The sequence below is a fragment of the Physeter macrocephalus genome, chromosome 9 (genome assembly GCF_002837175.3).
Source record: "Physeter macrocephalus isolate SW-GA chromosome 9, ASM283717v5, whole genome shotgun sequence".
NCBI lineage: Eukaryota > Metazoa > Chordata > Mammalia > Artiodactyla > Physeteridae > Physeter > Physeter macrocephalus.
The window spans coordinates 24,991,875-25,013,165 of record NC_041222.1 but is presented as its reverse complement, the minus strand read 5'-3'; the positions used below and the strand labels follow the sequence as shown (position 1 = coordinate 25,013,165).

The 21,291-nt window shown below is 44.9% G+C and overlaps 1 protein-coding gene across 3 annotated transcripts in view; it reads left to right on the top strand.

The window, feature by feature from the left end:
* Positions 1 to 2,735, top strand: part of COL15A1 (collagen type XV alpha 1 chain) — a 106,035-nt gene extending 103,300 nt beyond the window's left edge. For all 3 annotated transcript variants that reach the window (XM_055087076.1, XM_055087075.1, XM_007101829.4), the window contains 2 exons: positions 523 to 638; positions 1,648 to 2,735. In XM_055087076.1, the coding sequence (XP_054943051.1) occupies positions 523 to 638; positions 1,648 to 1,861 (330 nt within the window). In that variant the 3' untranslated portion in view covers positions 1,862 to 2,735. The remainder of the gene's footprint in view (positions 1 to 522; positions 639 to 1,647) is intronic.
* The last annotated feature ends 18,556 nt before the right edge of the window (positions 2,736 to 21,291 follow it).

Sequence of the window (21,291 nt, the reverse complement as noted above, 5' to 3'; positions counted from 1 at the left end):
TGAAGCTCAGTATATACGTTTAAAATAGCAATGATAGGGCTTCCCTGGTGGCGCAGCGGTTGGGAGTCCGCCCGCCGATGCAGGGGACACGGGTTCGTGCCCCGGTCCGGGAGGATCCCACATGCCGCGGAGCGGCTGGGCCCATGAGCCATGGCCGCTGAGCCTGCGCGTCCGGAGCCTGTGCTCCGCAACGGGAGAGGCCACAGCAGTGAGAGGCCCGCGTACCGCAAAAATAAATAAATAAATAAATAAAATAAAATAGCAATGATAAAGACCTAAAACACACTTTTGATAGGGAGGAGACTTTATACACATATAGTAAAAGAAATTACCTCAAGAAATAAGACCATAAAGCCAAAAGGGTTCAAGGAAAGATGATAAAATCAAACCACAAGTATTTCCTGAGTTCTCCCTCTGTCCAGGATCTGGGATTGGGGTTAGGGACTTCTGGGCCTTGAAGAATGGATAAATATTTGCAGGCTGTTTGTATAATGATTCTAACATGGCATTTTGTCTCCATAGGGCCAAGTACTTTTTAATAATTGGGACTCAATTTTTTCTGGCCATGGAGGTCAGTTCAATACACATGTTCCAATATATTCCTTTGATGGCCGAGACGTAATGACAGATCCTTCTTGGTAAGTAGAGATGGAAGCCCTTGAAGTATATCATATGATAGACAGTTTTAGGAGACAGTCTAACAATGGGATGCCCTTATCAGCTGCTCCTCTGGAGTGCTGCCAGCGTAAAGCCTCAGTGAGGCAGCCAGGGGCCATGGAGAGAGCCTGGCCATGGAACCAGGAGACCTGGGTCCAGTAACTTAATATGGGACCTTGAGCAAGGCACTTCCACTTTTGAGCCTCAGTTGCCTCACCTGTCAAATGGGCAGGATAATCATATCCATATGGATAAGACTGTTGTGAGAATTAAAAGGTAAGTGTGAGAACATCTAGCATACAGTAGGCACTTAATAAGTGGTAAGTAATGCTATTCTTGGTGATTCCTTAACCCTATACTGTGAGTTGTACTCTAATTCTTTGAAAATTATGTATGCTTTTAAGAATAGAACAACTCAGTAAACTTTTCCTCAGTGTCTACTCTATGCCAGGCCTAATGCCAGGCCTGGAAGGCACAGTAATAAACCTACACAGCCCCTCTCCTTTCAAAGCTCATAGTCTGTGGGAAGATAGACACAGACTAGCTACAATTCTAGACGTAATATTGTCATTGGAAAATGGAGAAACAGATAAGATGGTAGGAGCACAGAGGAAAGAGTCATTATTCCTTGGTGGTGAGAATCAGGAAGCCTTCCTGTAAGAGGGGGCATTTAATGGACTTGTAAAAGATGAGAAGGAATCACTGAAAATGAAAGCAAGGCCATCCCAGACTAACGGGCCTCATGAGCAAAGGTTCAGATTCACGAAAGCAGAGAGTATGATTTCAGAGCAAGTACAAGCTGGATATGGTTGGAATGCAGTGTGATCAGAAAGTTGGAAACAGTGATAAAGACAGAGAGGTGATGTGCAGTCAGACCCTGGAGGGTTCAGGAGTTTGACTTGACTCACTAGACTTATGCCAATTTGCTCACCGAGATATGCCACAAAGAGGGGTCATTTCAAAAAGTAACACAACAAAATTCCTTTTCAGGCCCCAGAAGGTCGTTTGGCACGGCTCCAGCACCCACGGAGTCCGTCTTGTGGATCAGTACTGTGAAGCGTGGCGAACCGCCGACATGGCAGTCATGGGCTTGGCCTCCCCGCTGAGCACGGGGAAGATTCTGGACCAGAAAGCATACAGCTGTGCTAATAGGCTAATTGTTCTGTGTATCGAAAACAGTTTCATGACAGATGCGAGGAAGTAATGACCTTCCCATGATTCTTAAGAGTTTTCCAATTTTTTTTTATGTGAAGAGTTGACACTGAAATCTAAAATGTTTAAACGTTGTAAATATTAGTTTTTTATTACACATTCATCACAACAGCAACCAAAGAAAACATACCTCAATACACTCAAAACTGAAGACATTAAGGACTCAGATCAAAGATAAAATCTGATCCATCTATTGGTGCTAGATTCTGCAGGAAACCCATGCAGTGTAAACACATCCCAACACGGTTAAGAGCAAGTTGAAAACAAAGGCCTTGGCACTCTGCCCACTGCATCCTTCAGAAAGTGATTTCCTTCTTTTAACCGTTGTTGAGTGTAAGATGTCCTTCATGTTTTCTTACAAAGTCAGTGTTTAGAAATGTACCCCTTTCTAAGTTATGTGCAGACCAAATGTTTTGTTCTTTACTATACATCCATTGTTTGCAACTGCTGTTCATACAGAGAAACAGAACTGCTCAAGATGACCCTATTTGTATTTTCTGATATTACTAGACTCTAATGTTTTTTTCCTAAAATATTATTGCCATCTTGCTTTAGGAGTTTTATATTTTGACACAACATATTTTAGTATGGCATCTGTTTATATAAATGACTTGCTGGAAAAGTTTAAACTCCCAATGAACTGAAACTAGAGAAGAAATAGCACATAATTACTACCTTTCCTGTGGTGGCCCTTTCCCCACACCCCACCCTGATTTTATAACTTCCATTTGGCAATGTTTGAATTATAACTGCGATTCAACAAACAGGTTCATGAGGATGAATTTTCTGAGACACGTATACCTTCATGCTGTACACTTTGATTCTTTTTTTTTCCATGTAAGTGAACATAAAAACATCTTTTCCAGGCGCTTTCTTCTGTTTGACTTTTTTCCCCCAGTTCCTTTATTCTTCACCAGTGATGTGGAAGCGGCCCTGGGGTGGGTTTGCTAACCCTGTCACTGCCACTTGTGCTACCCCTCGGGAGATGATCAGAGAACAGGAAGATTTTCCCATCATGCTCCTCTGCTCCTGCCTGTTGTCTTCCACTCAGTGGGGGCAGAAGAGCCCCAGTGTGACAAACAGGATCAACTGTGTCTCAACACATGACTTTGGGCAAATCTGCCTTTTTCTCTCAAGGAGGTTGGGATAAAATAAATAATATCAGCTGTCAGTTCCTAAATATCAGACTTAACATAAGTCCCATTTATCTTTCCTCATAACCCTGCAAGGTAAGTAGTTTTATCTCTACTTCACAAATGAAAAGAAAAAAAAAAAAAAAAAAAAAAGTTGAGGCTCAGGAAGTCACTTGTTCCAGGTCACAAGGCTGCTGAATGGTGGGTCTGGTTTCAGGCCCAGGGTCCGTCTCACTCCAGTGCCCAGGATCATTTCAAGGAGCAACTGCACAAGGCTGCCTATTCGCTCCCTCCCAGCTCCCAGGCTGTGACTCTCTGGCTCTTGGCTTGATGCTGCAGGAGAAACAGAATCACCAGGCAAGTGGCATGCTGGGATATTTCCTCCCATTCAGCTGGGCTGGCCCAGAAACTCAGCGAAGTGAATCCACCCTAATAGTCCTTGAGGTAGGAAGGAAATGGAGGACCAAAAAAGGCAGACAGCCCAGAACCTCCACTTAGGGGCTTCCTAAATGGAAGGGCAGTGAAAATCTGAGTCATGGGATGGAGACAGTTATAGGTTGGAAAGCCCCAGAAGGGATTGTTGAGGACTCGCTCACCCACCCAGTGGCTGGGGGGTGGGGTGCCTAGCATGGACAGGAACTGAGGGGGGAGGGGGGCAGGAGGTGCTGAGGTCATGAAAAGAAGGTGCCTTCTGTTTTAGCCAGAGCCCACCGCGGCCCTGGGCCACAGAAGGCTCAGGGTGATGTCGGGGTTTGGGGGAGCCAAAAGGAGGGGAGACCCCTTTTGCTGACCCCAGGAAGGCGGTTGACATTCATGCCCTGGCTTCTCAGTCCTCTGTGCACCAAAGGAGGGTATGACCAACCGGCCCTCCCAGAAGAGGCCTTGCAACAACCCCAGGCCTGGTTAGACTCTGAGAATGACGGTCAAAATCTTGGGCCTGGCATTCAAGGCCCTTCACTGAACATCAGTTTTCCTGTCATTTGCCAAAGGCCACTAGCCTGAGGGCCTCATGAATACTTAAGTGAGCCACATAGGCCCCTCTACCAGGCTGCTGTCCGTGCCCTGCCCCATCTTGGGAAAGCCTTAGCCACTCTAGGTCTAGCCTGGCCCTCTTGCCAACAGCCAATGCAGACTCTGCTTCCTCTGTGACATCCCCCAGTCCTCTGAACCTGCCTACCTTTTGTCATGCTTCCTCCACTGAACACCTGGTGTATTTCACACCTAGATCTTGTCACACAAGTGAAACGCAATGATTGAAAGCTCTCCAGCCTTCACTTTATCCCTGAATGTCCTTCAAGGCTGGGGAGCAGGCTAGCGCTCTCAGGCATAATAGGGGAGGGAAGAGAGGCCACATTAGTCTTTACAGGGCAAGAGGTCTTGTGGTACTTGCTCTGAGTCCATATTGTGGACTCTCAAGGTCTGGAGCCGGCAGCATCCAAGGTCCCCTGTTCAGAAGCAGAAAGACAGAAGCGGCTGTCCCATATCCACTTACATCAGGGGCCAGGTTCCATGGGGGAGTCAGACTGTGGAGGGCATGAAGGAGCCGAGAATCTGGGAAGGAAGGGGAGTTGGGGGAGACACAGAATGAAGGGGGAAGTCCAGGGCAGGCTCTCTGCCAAAATCAACGTGTCTGCGTGGTGGTGCCTCAGAAGAAGCAAGGGAACAAGGAGAATGGATCACAAGAGCCAGTCTCAAATTTCCTGCACCCTCTGCATTTAGATGGCTTGGACTATGTTGCTTGAACCTGTAGGGGGTGCAAGTAGGAGACCGCATGGACCTCAGGGAGTGGCAGCAGTACAGTCCAGCTGAATAGAGATCAGTGAGGGAAACACAAGGCAAATTCATAAGCCAAAAAACAAACAACCAACAACAAAAAGGAATGTATTAGCTCATAAAACCAGGAAGAAGGACAGGGAATCCAAGAGATTCAAGCAACATCGTCACTTAGTCTGTTTCTCCTTTTCTTTGTGTGTGTGTGTGTGTGTGTCTGTCTGTCTTGCTTCTGCTTTTCTCTATATGTGTCTTCCTTCCCTTCAGCGAGAACAAGATTCCTTCGTGTGCCAGGGGTTGTTCATAGCTCCAGGCTTTCGTTACTCCAGATCCCAGAGGGTGGCCTCAGAGGAAAGAGAAGACTCCCTCTCCCCTCTGGGATTATATTATTTCCTGAAAAGGATTCTGGTTGGTCCCACTCATGTTGTGTGTCTATGACTGTGAGTGGTAGCTTCATCCAAGATGAGTTATGCAAAAGAAATAATTCCTCCACCCATAATGTGAGGAGGTTTGCAATGACCAGAAAATAGGGCTCAAGAGGTTGAGAAAAAGACCAAAGAGAGAGAGAGAGATTCCAGCACCCAGCAGCAGGGAAGGGCTAAGTGTAGGGGATGTAATGGTAGATGCTGGCCCTGAATTCTAGGATAAGGTATGTGGACTTCATCCTGCTACTGGTGGAGCAGCTTGGGAAGATTTTAAGAAGCTGAGATATGGGATGGGGATCAGTTCTGTGTTTGAGAAAGATCAAGCAGGTCTTTTGTTTATTCGTTCATCCATTCAGAGATACTTCTTCAATAATGCTTTTGTAGCCAGCACCATGTTTGAATTTGGAGAAATGGTGCCCCCACTTTTCAACTCCACCAAGCCTATTCTCCTGCCACAGAGATTGTTTCAAATCCCATGTGTAGCTCCTCTTCCTCCAACTCCTCAAAGACCTTACCAGTTGGGGCAAGTGTATGTGTGCAATCCCTGCCTAACCCAGCGCTAGGGGAGTACCTCTCTGGTTATTCCCTGAGCTCCTGAGTCACCAAGATACCGCTGAGCATCCTCAAAGTTCTTTGATCACCGCTGGCTGATCTCCCCTTTGTCTTCCATCTTGTACTCCAACTTACAGGGCAGTCGAGTGTAGACAGGCCTTTGTCTGGGTTTGAATTTGGGCTCTGCCACCCACTAGCCGTGTAATCATCCGCAAGTTACTGAAAATCATACCCTACACTCAACACTTCCCTGCAGCTCAGTTTCTTCATCTGTAAAATAGAGGTAGTCAAGGAAACTATCTCCACTGAGTTAAGTTGTTAGAAGCTCTGGGAGTGGGGTTGTGACCCTGAGTAAGTGCTCACCATCCTTGGCCTGCCCTAGATGTCTCTCAAGATGAGCTGGGGGCCCTTTCTCTAGACTTGCTGGATGGTGTCTTCCAATCTGCCTGGTTTCTCTGTCTGCCTTCAAGCCCAGAGCTCTGGCTCAACCTGTACACGCTAGTGCAGCTGTACCTGTTGGTGAATATCCATTGTCCTGAGCCCCTGGGCATCCTGGCTCCCCTGCCCCTCTGCTTATCTTCCCCACGACCCTACAACTAAAATGTTATCATCTGGCCCAGTAGGGGCTCCGTGATTCCTCTCTGGCACTGGGGCTATATTCCTTCTGATTGACAGGAGCATGTGCCACAATGACAGTGAAATAATCTGATTATTCCCCTGCCTAAGCCTGCCCAGCACCCTGAGTTCCAAGCAGAACCCAGAATGCCCTGTTATCTGATATGTTCATAGGACATTGCCTCCCCCACCCCTTCCTCCAGACGTGCTCCTTCTCCTCTGATCCTTCTCTCAGGGAATGGTGCCACCAGCCAACCAGCAGCCCGGGAGTCATTTACTTACTCACTCATTCAACAATTATTTCCTGAGTGCTTTCTTAGTAATAACAGCAACAATAATAATGAGATGTAAAGTAGGTGTGAGGAAGTTCAGCAAAGTCTGGATATTTCCATGGTGGTTACTTCTGTTCTTCCAAATGTCAAAGTGTTTTTAAAAATATCTCGGGGCACTCTTGCTTTGCTGCATGTGTTGGTCCTCCTTTGAGACAGAGAGCAGGCTCCTGTCTTACCTCTGTAGGACTGTGTCTCACATCTCCATGCTGATCTCCTGGCCCACAGCTTCTCCCTTCCAGTTCGTTCTCTACACCAGGAGAGAGAACTTTCTAAAAAAAAAACTTGCCACACTGTCAGTGTTTTGATTTGGGGTCCTCCTTAGATGAGGATTCATTTGCCAGTAGTTTATGTGGGAGGTGATCCTGGGACACACCAGTAGCGGAATGGGGAAGTGAGATAGGGAAGGGAAGGCAGGCTTTAAAGGGGGCATCTAGTCACCACTGCAGGTGACCAGATCATCCTCTCCTTTTAGGAACTCTGGGATCCAGTGTAGAACAGGCACCTCAGAGTTTCCCACCTAAGGGACAAGGAACTGTGGTATTTATACACCAACATCTACCAGTCATTGAAAGGCGGAGGGGCATTACATTCCAGTACTTCTGACCTGCCATGCTCAGTCGCAGTGGGCTCGGGCTGCCAGAGAAAGTTCTCAGGCAAAGAGATGTAAATGCTGGCCATTGGAAGTTGGAGGTCTTCGGGCCGGCACCACAGAGCCAGTTACATCAGGCTCAGTCTAATGGGAAGCCATGCAGGTTTTATTTCATGATAATAATTTGAGCTTACAGTAACTTCCCCAAATCTCATTGAAATGCTGAAAGTACTAAAAATAAGAGGAGGAAAAAGCTCTGAAACACCACTGTTATAAAGGAAGAACAACATCAACCAGGCAGAAGTCTTGAGAATTTCTGGAAGAATGAACCTAGTGTGATTGGATATCTTACAAAGGCAGGGCCTGCTTGTGAGTCTGTCCAGATGCTGGTGCCCACAGCACTATGCCAGCCAGGGCTGGAGGCAAAGATACTCTGGGACCTGTGAGGGAAAGCTTATGGGGACCTGTGGCAATTGCTGCCAGCACTCAGAAAAGCTATCAATCCTTTTCAATACAGGCTTTCATATTTATAAATAGCAACATATATCTGATTTGACGAATCTCCTCAGTCATCTGAGGAGATTAAGCAGTCTCAAAAAGGGAACCAGCAGATCAATCAGAGCCAATGGCTTTTATCAAAAAGAATTATTACAGAAAACAGGAGCCAACTTGAAAAATTCATATTTGTGTTTCAGTGAAATGTCAGAGGGTAAAAGAAGCATCAGATGGGATACTAGGAGAACAAGGAACACTACTTGAAAATAGAATACATGATTGTATGAGCCCCCAAATAAAATAGGACTGCCACATATATACTATTGAAAACTGATTTAGTGAATTATCAGTAAACTCATAAGAATTAATACAATCCTCTCAGAACACAGACAAAAAGATAAATTCATGAGATAAAAAAACAAGAAAGAGGGCTTCCCTGGTGGCACAGTGGATAAGAATCCACCTACCAATGCAGGGGACATGGGTTCAAGCCCTGGTCCAGGAAGATCCCACATGCCGTGGAGCAGCTAAGCCTGTGCACCACAGCTGCTGAGCCTGCGCTCTAGAGCCCATGAGCCACAATTAATGAGCCCACGTGCCACACTACTGAAGCCCGGGCGCCTAGAGCCTGTGCTCCGCAACAAGAGAAGCCACCACAATGAGAAGCCCGCGCACTGCAACGAAGAGTAGCCCCCGCTCGCCGCAACTAGAGAAAGCCCTCACACAGCAATGAAGACCCAATGCAGACAAAAATAAATTAATTAAAAAAAATAAGAGAGTGATAGATATAATGTCCCAATATTCATATAGCAGAAGGAGTCATAGCATAAGAGAGAAGAATGGATAAGAAGTGAAATATCAATTAACAAAATAATGACAGGAGATTTCCTGAGCTGAACGTTTTAGCTATGGATTAAAGTGATTCACTAGTCCTGGGCAGAAGTGTTGCAAAAAAAATTCACCCAAGGGCACATCTGGTAAAATTTCTGAATTTCAAGTATAGTGTAAAAATCCTATAAATTTTCATTACAGAAAGAAATTCAGACTGGCGTTGGAGTTCTCGTTTGCAGTATGAAAAATTAGAAAACGATGGAGCAATGTGTAAATAATCCTGTAGATTAAGAATTATGACATTAAAATTTTGCAGCCAAACTGAGAACAAAGGAGAGAGACTTCCAGAAATGTCAAGACTCGAAATTATAACACCCAAGCACCCTTTGTGAGAAACAAACTTAGTGGAACAATTTATAACCCAATATAAATGAACAGAGAATTAGGCTCTCACAAAGTAGAGGGCATTGTAATACACTAGAAATCTAATAAGAAACAAAGTCAGGGTAATTTATAGTTGTGTCTAATCAGTGTTTCCCAATTTGTAATATGTGTACCACATCTAGATTGAGGTGATTTTTCCTTTAATGGCTATATACTTATTTTCATATGTGTTAGAAATATATAGGCAGCACCAAATCAGTAATTTCGTGTTTGTTTTTATTCAATATGAAGCTTAAGTGGGTATTTAAGTTTTTAAAAATATGTTGGTTTCAAGAAAAATATTAGGTAACTAGCCGTACAAATGGTATATTGTTAAGATAGTAGGCAAATGAGTGAGTTTGGGGAAAGGTTGGACTAAATAATTGTTGATAGCGTGGTTGTAAAATATGTTCCAGACTTTACCAACTTGTGATGATAAAATAGGTTCATGTTTCCTTTAAAACCCAAATTATAAGTCTGACCTCCTAGGTGGGAAATTAACACAAAGTCCTTTTCTTCCCCAAATATTCTTCAATAATTCTACCTTCAAATAGTCCAGGTTTGCTTATATTTTTCCCAGGAATCAGGTCTACTCATTTTTTACCTGTGGGTACCTGCTGGGAGAGGGGAATCAGAGATGTCCCTTGTGCCAGACTCACTTCCCCGGTGTCAGTGCTCCACCGGCAGTTAGCAGGGAGCTTATGATGCTGAGAACTGTGCTGAAGTCATGCTGGTCTTGAAGAGATGGGCTCTGACATGACCACCCTGTTCTGGTGTCTTGACACCTAGACCACCTCCCCCATCCACTGCCACCGATACAGATCTCTGCCAATCCATGCCATGGTGCTTTCTCAGATCTCAGGCAAGGATGCTTCTTCTCACAATATTCTCATATTTAAGGTGTCCCCAGTGTCACAGCTGTTAAATAGTATGGCATTTTGTGTTCATCCATACTGCAGTCTTCTTCAAGGCATCCCCACAAGCAGGAGGGAGGCTGACTTAGAAGTTCCACCATTAATCCTATTCTGTGTCCACATCAAACATTTCCCAGACTGTGATGATGAGTGTTTTGGTGTCCCCAAATGCACAACCTAAGACAAGACTTGATGCAGGTGATCCCAGGAAGCAAAAGAGAGGGAATGGGGAGAGTGAGACAGAAAAGGGGGAAAAGTCCATCTACGGATGGATCATAATCAATGATGTGCTATGAAAATGTAATGATCAAAACGGATGCAAAAATATGTAGAAAATCTGAATATTCTAACCACAAATGAAATGTAAAAGATTATTTAAAAAATCTCATCTCCCCAAATTCTATATTCTTAGATAGTTTTATGGCCGGGATAGGAGAAATTCTTCAAAGAAAGGATGATGCTACAGACGAAAGAAAAAGTAAATTGGCAAATGAAAATGAAAGATGCCTATTACATTCGCCCTCTTGGGTTTCTCTCTCTCTCTCTTTCCCATATGTACAATACAATTAACTCACATACAATAAAAATGCACTCACCCCCTCCTTAAGATTTGACAACCAAAGTGACATTCAGCTATCACATCTAGCTGCTGCAAATTGAGGGTCTCTGGATGATGTACATTCCATTCCACCAGGTCCTGATGCTGGTCATTAAATTATTAATTATTTATTGAGCAAATTGGGGTATAGAAGAAGAGTAATTGCCCTTGAAGATCTTATATTCCAGTGGGAGGGGAAATAGATCATAAGCATGCAAACAAATAAATAGATAAGATGAAATCAGGTACTGAAAATATCTAAAAGAAGACAAAATAATGAGGTGTGATTTGGGGAGGGGGATGCTGAGACAACGTTCTGAAGAGATGACATTTGAGTTGAGATGTTAGCAACTGGTGTATTGAGATGTCTTGATTAAGGTATAAACATAGAACTATTTGACTTCCTACAGATGCTATCCCTGGCCATGCTATATTTGGGGCACAGTCCTTTGTAGTATAGAACCTCTGGGGAAGTATATGAGTTAAGATCCATCCAAAAGACAAAAAGCACTCTCAGTATTTGAAACAGAGGGAATCTGATGCAGACAATTAGTTACGTGAGTGTTGGGAAAGCTGAGGAACAGAATAGGACACAGTAAGACTAACCAGATATTATCAAAAGAGGGACAAAGGAAGGAGAGTGTGTTACCAGAGCTTAGAAATGAGCATCAGGCAGCAGAAGTTGGACCGGGCTCAGCCTGGAGTCATAAAGGAAGAAGAGCCCACAGCCAGAAACTGCACTAAAGGCAGATAGGGTGGAAGAAAAATGCCTTGATTCATTCCTTCTTCCTGTTTTCCAATCCCTCACCTACCAAAGGTAGTCTGAAGTCATCTGAGCCAGTAGCTTGGGCAGCATGGCCTGCAGGGATCAGGCTCCCACCCCCAACACAGGGCAGAATTGGGAAAGGGTGAGAAATGCACCTTGAGGGCAAACAGGCCCGGGACAGACACAGGAAGATTCCATGACTTCTTGGGTATTAAAAGTCTACTTTAAGACTTCAGTCACTTCCCTGGTGGCACAGTGGTTAAGAATCCACCTGCCAATGCAGGGAACACGGGTTCGAGCCCTGGTCCGGGAAGATCCCACATGCCGCGGAGCAACTAAGCCCGCGAGCCACAACTACTGAGCCCGCGCGCCTAGAGCCCGTGCTCCACAGCAAGAGAAGCCACCGCCATGAGAAGCCCGTGCACCACAACGAAGAGTAGCCCCTGCTCGCCGCAACTAGAGAAAGCACACGCGCAGCAACGAAGACCCAACGCAGCCAAAAATAAATAAATAAATAGAAAAATATATTAAAAAAAAAAAAAGACTTCAGTCACAAACTCTATTTCAATCTCTTTTCCCTTTCCGCTGCCCTCACGCAGAGCATACTTGAGCTGAGATCCTGACCTCTAGGAATGAAGATGGGGAAGGAGTCTGATTAAGTTCTGAGGTATATTCTCCCCTTCCTTCTTCAAGGCTCAGCCCTTCAGGTGTGTTTGTGGTGGGAGGGAGGAGAGGAAACAGGACAAGGGTTTCTTTACTTACCTGGCCAGGGCTGTCATCCTTTCCAGGTTGGCTATTTCTACTTCTCTAGCTTACAGTGGCCACTGACACCCTCTCTGTGGCAGGCACGCAAATGCTGGTGAATCCTCTGGAGGACCTTCCTACAGGAGGTGGGACCAACTGCCTTCTGTAATGTCCACTTAGCCCAACTGGGAATCTCACCAGGGCAACAGTAGAGTATAGGTAGCTCCCCTTTTGCCCCAATTCCCATCTTGAAACAAAGTCGATCTTCCTCTACCTTACTCAGCTAAGTCCAAGGGCAAATTAGAAAAGGATAACTGACTTGGGAACAGCATGCCAATTTCCCCTTCGCTCAGTGACCCCTCTCTATTGCTGGTTCTTTGGAGACTCCCCAATATTTGGCTTAGGGGGAGGTCACCTCTCATCACAAACACTGCACTCCCTACAAGGCAGATGATTCTTACTCTAACTCCCCTCCTTCTCTCCTTCCCCATCATCTCATGAAGATTAGAAAGGAGGGATGGTGGTAGGGACTGTCTGACACCTTTCCATGAGCTCTGGGAGAGGAACCTGGTGTCATGGTAGCCGCTGTCTTGAGAAAGGGCCATTCTCTAGTTTTCATCTCTGGGCTTTAGCTGGAATTCCCGGACGACAGGAAAAGTCCCAGTGAACATCCTGTTATGTTTGTTTTGTTTTGTTTTTCATAAATTTATTTATTTTTATTTTTGGCTGCGTTGGGTCCTCGTTGCTGCACGTAGGCCTCTCACTGCGGTGGCCTCTACCATTGCAGAGCCTGGGCTCCAGGCGTGCTGGCTTCAGCAGTCCTGGCACTTGGGCTCAGCAGTTGTGGCTCACGGGCTCTAGAGCGCAGGCTCAGCAGCTGTGGTGCGCAGGCTCAGTTGCTCCGCGGCACGTGGGATCTTCCCAGACCAGGGCCTGAACCCGCATCCCCTGCATTGGCAGGCGGACTCCCAACCATTGCGCCACCAGGGAAGTCCCCATCCTGTTACCTTTGAACAATGGAAGGGAGGCAGAGACCTGGGGGAATAGTGTCCCAGGAAGGAGGAACAGCAAATTTTGTAAAGGTCTTGAGATGCAAGCTCACTTGGTGTGTCTAAGGGACAGAAAGAAGCTGGAAGGAGCTGGAGGGAGAGTAAATGGGAGAGAAGACAGAGCAAGACAAGGGAGTCTAGGTAGGCAGCTGCAGATCACCTAGGCTCTTGTAGACTAAGGTAAACGGTTTGGACTTTATGTCTGGTTGCTCTGGGAATCTACTGGAGGATTTTAAGCGAGAGAGGGACATGAACTGGTTTTATTTTTATTTTTTGAGGCAGTAGTATCATCATGACATTATCCACCATCAGAAAATACAAAACCAGCATGGACTCCTTAAGTACACAAAGAGAGTCTCACAAACACATACCTCCTGAAGGTAGCATTCATTTTATTATTGAAATAGAGACAACGATCTAGATTTTTGATTTCACCAGATCTATTAGGTTTAAAACTATAGGAACTGATTTTTGTTTGGAAAGACCACTGTGACTTATGTGCGCTGAGTGGACTGTGGAGGCAAATGGACCAGTTAATAAACTGTTGCCGTGACTTAGCTGATTGGTGATGATGTCCTGGGCTATGGCTGAAGCAGCAGACATGGTGAGAAGTGGACAGATTTGGGATGAATTTAGGAGGAGTCTTGCTGAAAGGTCTCAGTTATGAGAGAAGGATTCCTGGGATTTGAGCCTGGCCCATTGCCTGGATGATAGTACTCTTCTTGGTATGGGAAGGAAGGGAAGGGCAAGATTTGGTTTCGGTTGGTTGTTTTTCTTTATTATCATATCTCCAGGGTCTAGAAGAGTATCTGAGTAGGTGCTCAGTAACTGTGTGTTGAATAATGGACAGAGCAATAGTTTGATCAGGTTCTAGTTGAGAGGCCAGTTGGCCATACTCATGCTCTTGCCACCTGTGATTAAATGGTACATTGACCCACTCCTTATATGTTTGTGAAATTCTATTTAAAAGGGGGAAGGAGAAACAATGCCAGGTAGTTGTCATTTGCCGAGTAGCTACATCCCATTCTTCTGCACAGGGACAGCAAAAGCTCATTGCTCTGGCACAGGAGCAAATACTTTCTGCCCTCCTATTGGTCCTACCTCTTGGGGGACTTGGGAGAATTCCACTGAGCAGTGGCAGTCTGGACCCCAGAGGGAAGGGATCTCTGCTCTCACCACAGGGTCCATTTTCTGGGGACTCCTCCTCCTGGCCTGAGCTGACTTGAAGCTCCACAAGGTGATGGAGGTCCCCACAGGCCTTGGGCTGTGTTCCACCCAGTGGGGTTTCAGGATGAGATTCTCCCTCTTCCTCCAGCTCCCCCAGGGTATCCCTCTTCCCAACCACAGATTACTGCTGTTGAATTACTTTAAGGAAAAATCATCAAAATCTCTGCACCCTGGAAATCTTGCTGCAAGGAGAAGGACCTCTCTTTTTATCTCCCTGCTGTTCCCTACGGCTTTCAAACAGCCCAGCTTTGACAGAAGCATCCTTTTGGGTAGTGCAAAGCCAACCCACTCTGACATCCTGACATCTTTGGACCTAGACCTTTCCTGACAGCTGGCAAATATTGCCAGGCTGCTTACCAGCCCGTGGCCTGGAAGGCCAGCCTCCCCATCCTCCTGGCTCCCCACCACCTTGCCTCAGCCAGTTCCACCTTTTAGAGTCTATTATTACTTACAAGTCCCCCTTTTGCAGGTATCAGTTTCTGTATTATTCTGGTTATGGGACAGAAATCAAGCTATACCTAGCTTAATTTAGAAAAAGAAGAGTTATTGTCTCCTGTAAAAGGTGGGCCTGGCACTGAGATCACTGTGTCCAGTAAACAAACAATATTGTCAAGTCCTCTCCCCCCTGCTCCCATCCTTTTGCCTCCATCACTCACCTTGACTTTTCTCTGTGCTCGGGCCTCATTTTGTCTTACTTGAGTTGGCTTCATCCTGGCAAGGACAGGGCACAGAAGGCATGACCACCGGAAGCTCCTGGCTTGTATTATTTAGCTCAGTTATGCCTAGGCAATGAGAAGGTGTCTCTTTCCTCCCCCTGCTTTACTGGCTATAAGTCCCAGCTGATTGCCCCAGCTTTTATCAGTCTCCTCATGCAGTCCTGGAGGCCGGGGGATGGGGTTCTGTGATTGGTCAGGCTCAGGTTGCATCATCATATTTGTGGCCAGGGGTCAAGAATCAGTGATTGGCAGCCTCAGTAAAATCTACTGCCGGGCTGCAGCAGGGGAGGAGCAGATCTCTAAAGGAAGAAGGTGAGTGTGCTCTCCCTTAAGAAAGGAGGAGGTGGACGGGAAAACACAACAAATCCCTCTCACAGGAAGTCAGATTTAATGCCAGGAACCAAAGAAAGAGTACACATTCAGACGCTGGTTTTGTTTTCTAGGTGAGACAAGAGAAATGAACTTTGTGGGCAGGAATTGTAATGAGGAAGTGAGCGCAGGGGTCTTCTTCTGTGGAGAAATAGCATTAAGGGGGAAGTTGTGAGAGGAGGCCTACCCTGCAGCCCGGCCTGCGGGAGGCTCTTGGAGGTGGAAGCCATTTCAGGTGATGACTCAGTGCGGTGTATCACGCCTCCCTCAGTTCTGCTCTGCCCAATTCTCCAAAGCCAAATAAATAGGAAGTGTGGCAGACTGGATTCTTTTCAGCAGCAGTACACTCGGGTTTGTTTTCATGGGCATGAGTCCACTGGAAAGCAATTATTTTCTCTTGCCTCTTTGCTGCGTTAGAGAAATGGAGCAATTTTAAAGAAATTGAAAGAAACAAATTCAAAGAAACAATTTTGTAACTTGCAAAACGGAATCACATAGTAACTGCCAAGTTGGCTGTGCTGATACATCATGACTGGTTCTCCTTTTTATAAAAAATAAAAATAAAAATTGTATGTATTTAAAATGTACATGTTTTGGGAGTTTGCTGATGGTCCAGTGGTTAGGACTCAACGCTTTCACTGCCGTGGCCTGGGTTCAATCCCTGGTCGGGCAGCTAAGATCCCACAAGCCAAGTGGTGCGGCCAGAAAAAAAAAAGTATGTTTTGATGTACATATACATAGTGAAATGATTACTATAGTCAGGCTAGTTAACATATCTATCTCTCCATATAGTTACCATTCGTGTGTATGTGTGTGTGTAAGATGAGAGAACCCGAGATCTATTCTCTTATCAAGTTTCCAGTATACAATACAATACAGTATTATTAACTATAGTCATCATGCTGTACATTAGATTTCTAGAACATATTCATTATCTATAACTGCAACTTTGTACCCCTTGACCAACATTCCCCCACCTTCCCAGCCCTGGTAACCACATTCTACTTTCTGCCTCTATGAATTTGACATTTTTGGATTCCACATATGAGTGAGATCATACAGTATTTGTCTTTCTGTGTCTGGCTTATTTCACTTAGCATAATGTCATCCAAGTCCATCTATGTTGTTGTACATGGCAGATCTCCTACATTTTAAAGACTGAATTTTATATATATATATATATATATATATATTTTTCTTTATCCATTCATTTGTTGGAAAATGCTGAGGTTGTTTCCATATCTTGGCTATTGTGAATAATGCTGCAATGAACATGGAAATGTAGACATCTCTTCAAGGTACTGATTTCATTTCCTTCGGATATATACCCATAAGAGGGATCGCTAAATCATATGGTAGTTCTATTTTTAATTTTCTGAGGAATCTCCATACTGTTTTCCATAACAACTGCACCAATTTACATTCCTACCAATGGTGTACAAGGATTCCATTTTCTTTACATCCTCTCTGATACTAGTTATCCCTTATCTTTTTGATAACAGCCATTCTAACAGGTGTGAGGTGGTAGCTCACTGTGGTTTTGATTTGCATTTCCCTGATGATTAGTGATGTTGAGCATCTTTTCATGTACTTGTTGGCTATTTGTATATCTTCTTTGGAAAAATTTCTATTCAGGTCCTTTGACCATTTTTAAAATTGGGGTTTGTATTTTTTTTTTTGCTATTGAGTTGTATGAGTGCCTTATAAATTGTGGATATTAACCCCTTACCAGATACATAGTTTGCAAATATTTTCTTCTATTACATAGGTTGCCTTTTCATTTCGTTGATTGTTTCCTTTGCTGTGCAGAAGCTTGTTATTGATAGTTTGATGTTGCCCCACTTGTTTATTTTTGTTCTTGTTACTTGAGCTTTTGGTTTCCTATCCAAAAAAAAATTACTGCCAAGACCAATGTGTCAAGACTTGTCCTGATCGTATAGTTTCTATTAAAATCTTAGCATGCCAGAGTCAGAAGGGATCTTAGAGATCATAGCCAACCCTCTCACATTACAGAGAAGGAAACTGAGGCCCAGAGAGGGGAAGGGGGGTGATTTAAAGGACCCAGTGAGTTAGAGGCAGAGTGAAGTCTATCACTGAGGTCTTCTGAATTGTTGCACGAAGATCTTTCCATTAAGTCACTCAAGGATGCTTATAAGGGAGTGTCTGCTACACATTTGCTTCTAAATGTCCTTGAAAGCAGTTGATGGAAAATTTCAGCCTGCTGCTTCAAGTGAAATTGCTAAATGAATTCGATTCTTGCATGCCAAAAATATCTCTGCAAAGATGTGACTTTGTCCTGGTTTAAACACGGGACACTTGAATTCAGCCATCAAGGATGTGCCCTCACCTCCCAATGGCCTTTTTGTCTCTGAATTCTTGTGGTCTGAAGGTAGTCTTCCCAAATCTACTGTTTGACTGTGTTTTTGTTACCTGGTACCCTCTGGGTTCCCCATCTTGACTGTGGGCTCTGCAGGCCTGTCGAGCTGCCCCCATTTTCACAGTGAGGCTGTGTGAGCCAATTGCTCCTCCAGACCCACCTGGCTCTGTGCCCTGCAACCTGATCCATCTGGAATACAGCAGTGGGTTCTCTTGCCCTGTGGTATCCAGTTAGGTTAGGCCAGTTGGCTGGAGATGGGAGGGAGGGAGAAGAGTGAGCTTAGGGTACTTATTTACCGGGTTCCCTGTCTATGGGATCTCTAGGTCTGGCTGCATTCCCCCACTGAAAAGCTCAGCTCCCATCAAGCAGCTCCCTGCACAGGACTCTCTCTCCAGGCACCAGTAGCTCTTCCTCCCCTTTTCAGGCCTGTGCTGGTAAGAGCACCTTCTGTTACCAGTGCCTCCATGAGCCCTTGGGGTTCTGCATTCTCCCTTGTGGTTTCTCCATACCTGGCCATCTCTTTGAAAATAATCCTTTTATTAAACTCCCCTCCAATGACCCCATTTGAGTGTGCCACCTGTCCAGCTGGGACTCTGACTGATAAACTACCTGATTCTAACCTGGGGTCTCAGTCTCCCTCAAGCTCTGGGACATAGTCTATCCCAGGAGAGAGAATCTTCGGAGCCTCAGTTTAGGCGTCAGTTTGTCTGTAGGGTCCTTGAGCCTGAACTCTTAGGTCTTAACAACAAATTCTAACATTATTCTGGAGAACAAGCCTCCGAGACCTTAAGGTGGAAAGGAGATGGCAAGGAGCCAGAAATCAGAACCCGGAGGAGGAGACTGCAGAGCTGGGCTGGGCATCTGGCTGATGTTAGGTGTGTCTTATAATAGAGGACAGGGTCCAGCAATCCTGAAAGAGAGCCTACTCTGGCAGCATCAGAAGCCAGAGTGTTCCTGTGCTTTCAGAGGCTGAGAAGAGCTGGGGGGGAGGCATTTGTGTCCACGTTCAGGCCAGAACACTAGGGAGAAGCAGCACCTGCCAGGGCCCAGTGTGATCACGGCGGCAGGGGTCTGCTGACTTGACCGAAAGAGCCCCCAGGGAAGGTGAAGCACAGCACTCTCCTCTCAGCTCTGACACCCTCCCCCACCCCCAGTAGCACGCTAGTCCAAGTCCTGGGTCCCAATGGAGCCCTTAAGCTCCAAGTCCTTGTTCTGACAAAATCACAAGCTATTCAGTGGTAGCCAGTGTCGTCTTTATTTGCATCTTTATCGTGCTAGACACAAAATTTTGTTAGATTGAGAATAATTTACAGTTACTTACAACCTGTTTCCTTTAGACTGCCACTTGAGCCCAAAACTGTGTGGGGTAGCACTTTCACAGAAGAAATACACAGTTGAAAATATGCCCAAAGTGATAATATTACCTCACATTTTTTATAGTCTTTCACAGTTTGTCAAAGATTTTCTCATGCATCACGTATCAATTGATTCTCATAATAAACCTATTATATATGTGTATATGTATATATCTGTCATCTATCATCTGTCTACTATCTATCTATCTATCATCTGTCTACTATCTATCTATCTAACATCTATCTATCTGTAAAATGTATCTGAAAAGCTTGAGGCTTCAAGAAATAAAATAACTTACCCAAAGTCATAAGTCTAGCCAGAATGAACTGCTTCTTTATATTTCTTATGATCTCATTGTGATTATGGCTGTCTTCCACTTAAGTCTGTGAGCTCATTAAGCATAGGGTTCATGGCTTATTATATTTTTTGTCATACATACCTAATAGGTGTGTGTATATGCACAATGTGTCTACATTGCATTGTTAATGTTTAATAAATAATAAAACAACCAGCCATGTATCTAGCAGATTAGGAAATGAAACGTTGCCATAACTGTTGAACGACCCTCTATGTCCCTTCCCTGTATCTTTCTCTCTCCATCTCAACCACTATTCTGAGTTTTATCTTTATCATATGAATGTATCCTGAAAAATATATTATTTGCTTGTGTATGTCATTTAACTTTATATAAATGGGTACATGCCCTGTTTATCCTCACTCCTCCTATATATCCTCCACATACACAGACACTGCCCTCCTCACAGTAGGTGTTTGGACAAGGTTGGCCCTAGCGTGACCAAGAAAGCCTCTGTCTGCTCACCATGCTCTCCAAAGAATTGAAGAAGTCTTGTCAGAGGTTGGAGTTGGGTTCTGGCTAAGAAAAATCGTAGAACAAAACCTCTCAGGGCATCCAGCTGTGTTGCATGTGCATACTGCCACTCCAGGGGAGTCCCTTGTAGTCTCAAATCTGATCTATTCAGGGGGATAGTCCCAGTGGACTGTCTCATTACTTGAAGCTGGAGTCCCACTTTGGAGCTCCAAAGTGTCTTCTTCTCTCAAGGCTTTTTCTGAGTCACAAGTGGCAAGTACCACCCCTTAATGACCTTGTACCCTCTATTAACCCAAATTCCACTTCCTTACACATTTCCCTCTTAAATTCCTGGAGAATTTATGACACAGTTTAACAACCATTTAAACAATGTAAGCAGTTTCTGCAAACCTTAAGAGTGGCATTTTTCAAACTGTGGGCCATGAACCATTAGTGAGTTGTGAAGTCAATCTACTGAGCTCAGACCAGGATTTTTAAAAATTGAAATAGAATTGAGCATTACCTGGTCAAGAAGCTAGGATTACAAAATATCAGCATGTGTTCCCGGTAACAAGGCATAAATATTATCTTGTGAAAGTTCACAGAGGGATTACCTTGTGGTTTGGATGAGCTCTAGGTGTTTGAGCGTCCATGACTGACCTTAACAATTACCATAATCCCAACCAGTTGCCATATGATTGGTTCAGGGATGGACAGTAATCCTCGGCCTCAGCCAGTTAGGATGTGTCACTCCCTGGCCACAGTGGGGGGACACACGTCCCAATTAATCCAAGGATCTGTCTCTTAGGGAATCCAACCAAATCCTTTGACGGGCCTGGCAATTTCACAAATAAATACTTTGGAGATGCCAATCTGGTCTGAAACACAAAAGGGCTATTCACTGTTCACCCCACCTCCATCCCAGGTCAAAATTTGCTGGGGAGGGAGGAGAGACCAAGAGCAAACAAATAAGACACAGGGTAATTTCCAAGTTACATCGTCAATAACCTACTTATAAAAGTCATGGTTTTACTGCCCTAAAGAGAGCTTTGTAGGCAGCCACAGGTCTGTCTCAAGCTCCAGGTAACCCTAAGGAGTAGTTTACACACTGGAAGAACCTGGACACTTAGGTGGCTGAATTCCTAGGGAAACAGGGGTTTGGGAATCAGCTGCATGTCCATGCCAGGGGTGGGTGGCAGGCAGGGGAGCATTTAAGGTTGTCCAGGAAGAACTGTAAGTTGAGTCAAAGTGAGAAGATGTGGGACAGACCCCAGGGAGAGCAATAATGCTTGGGGATGGACAGAGAAAAGAGTGGTAAGAGAGAAGGCCGCCA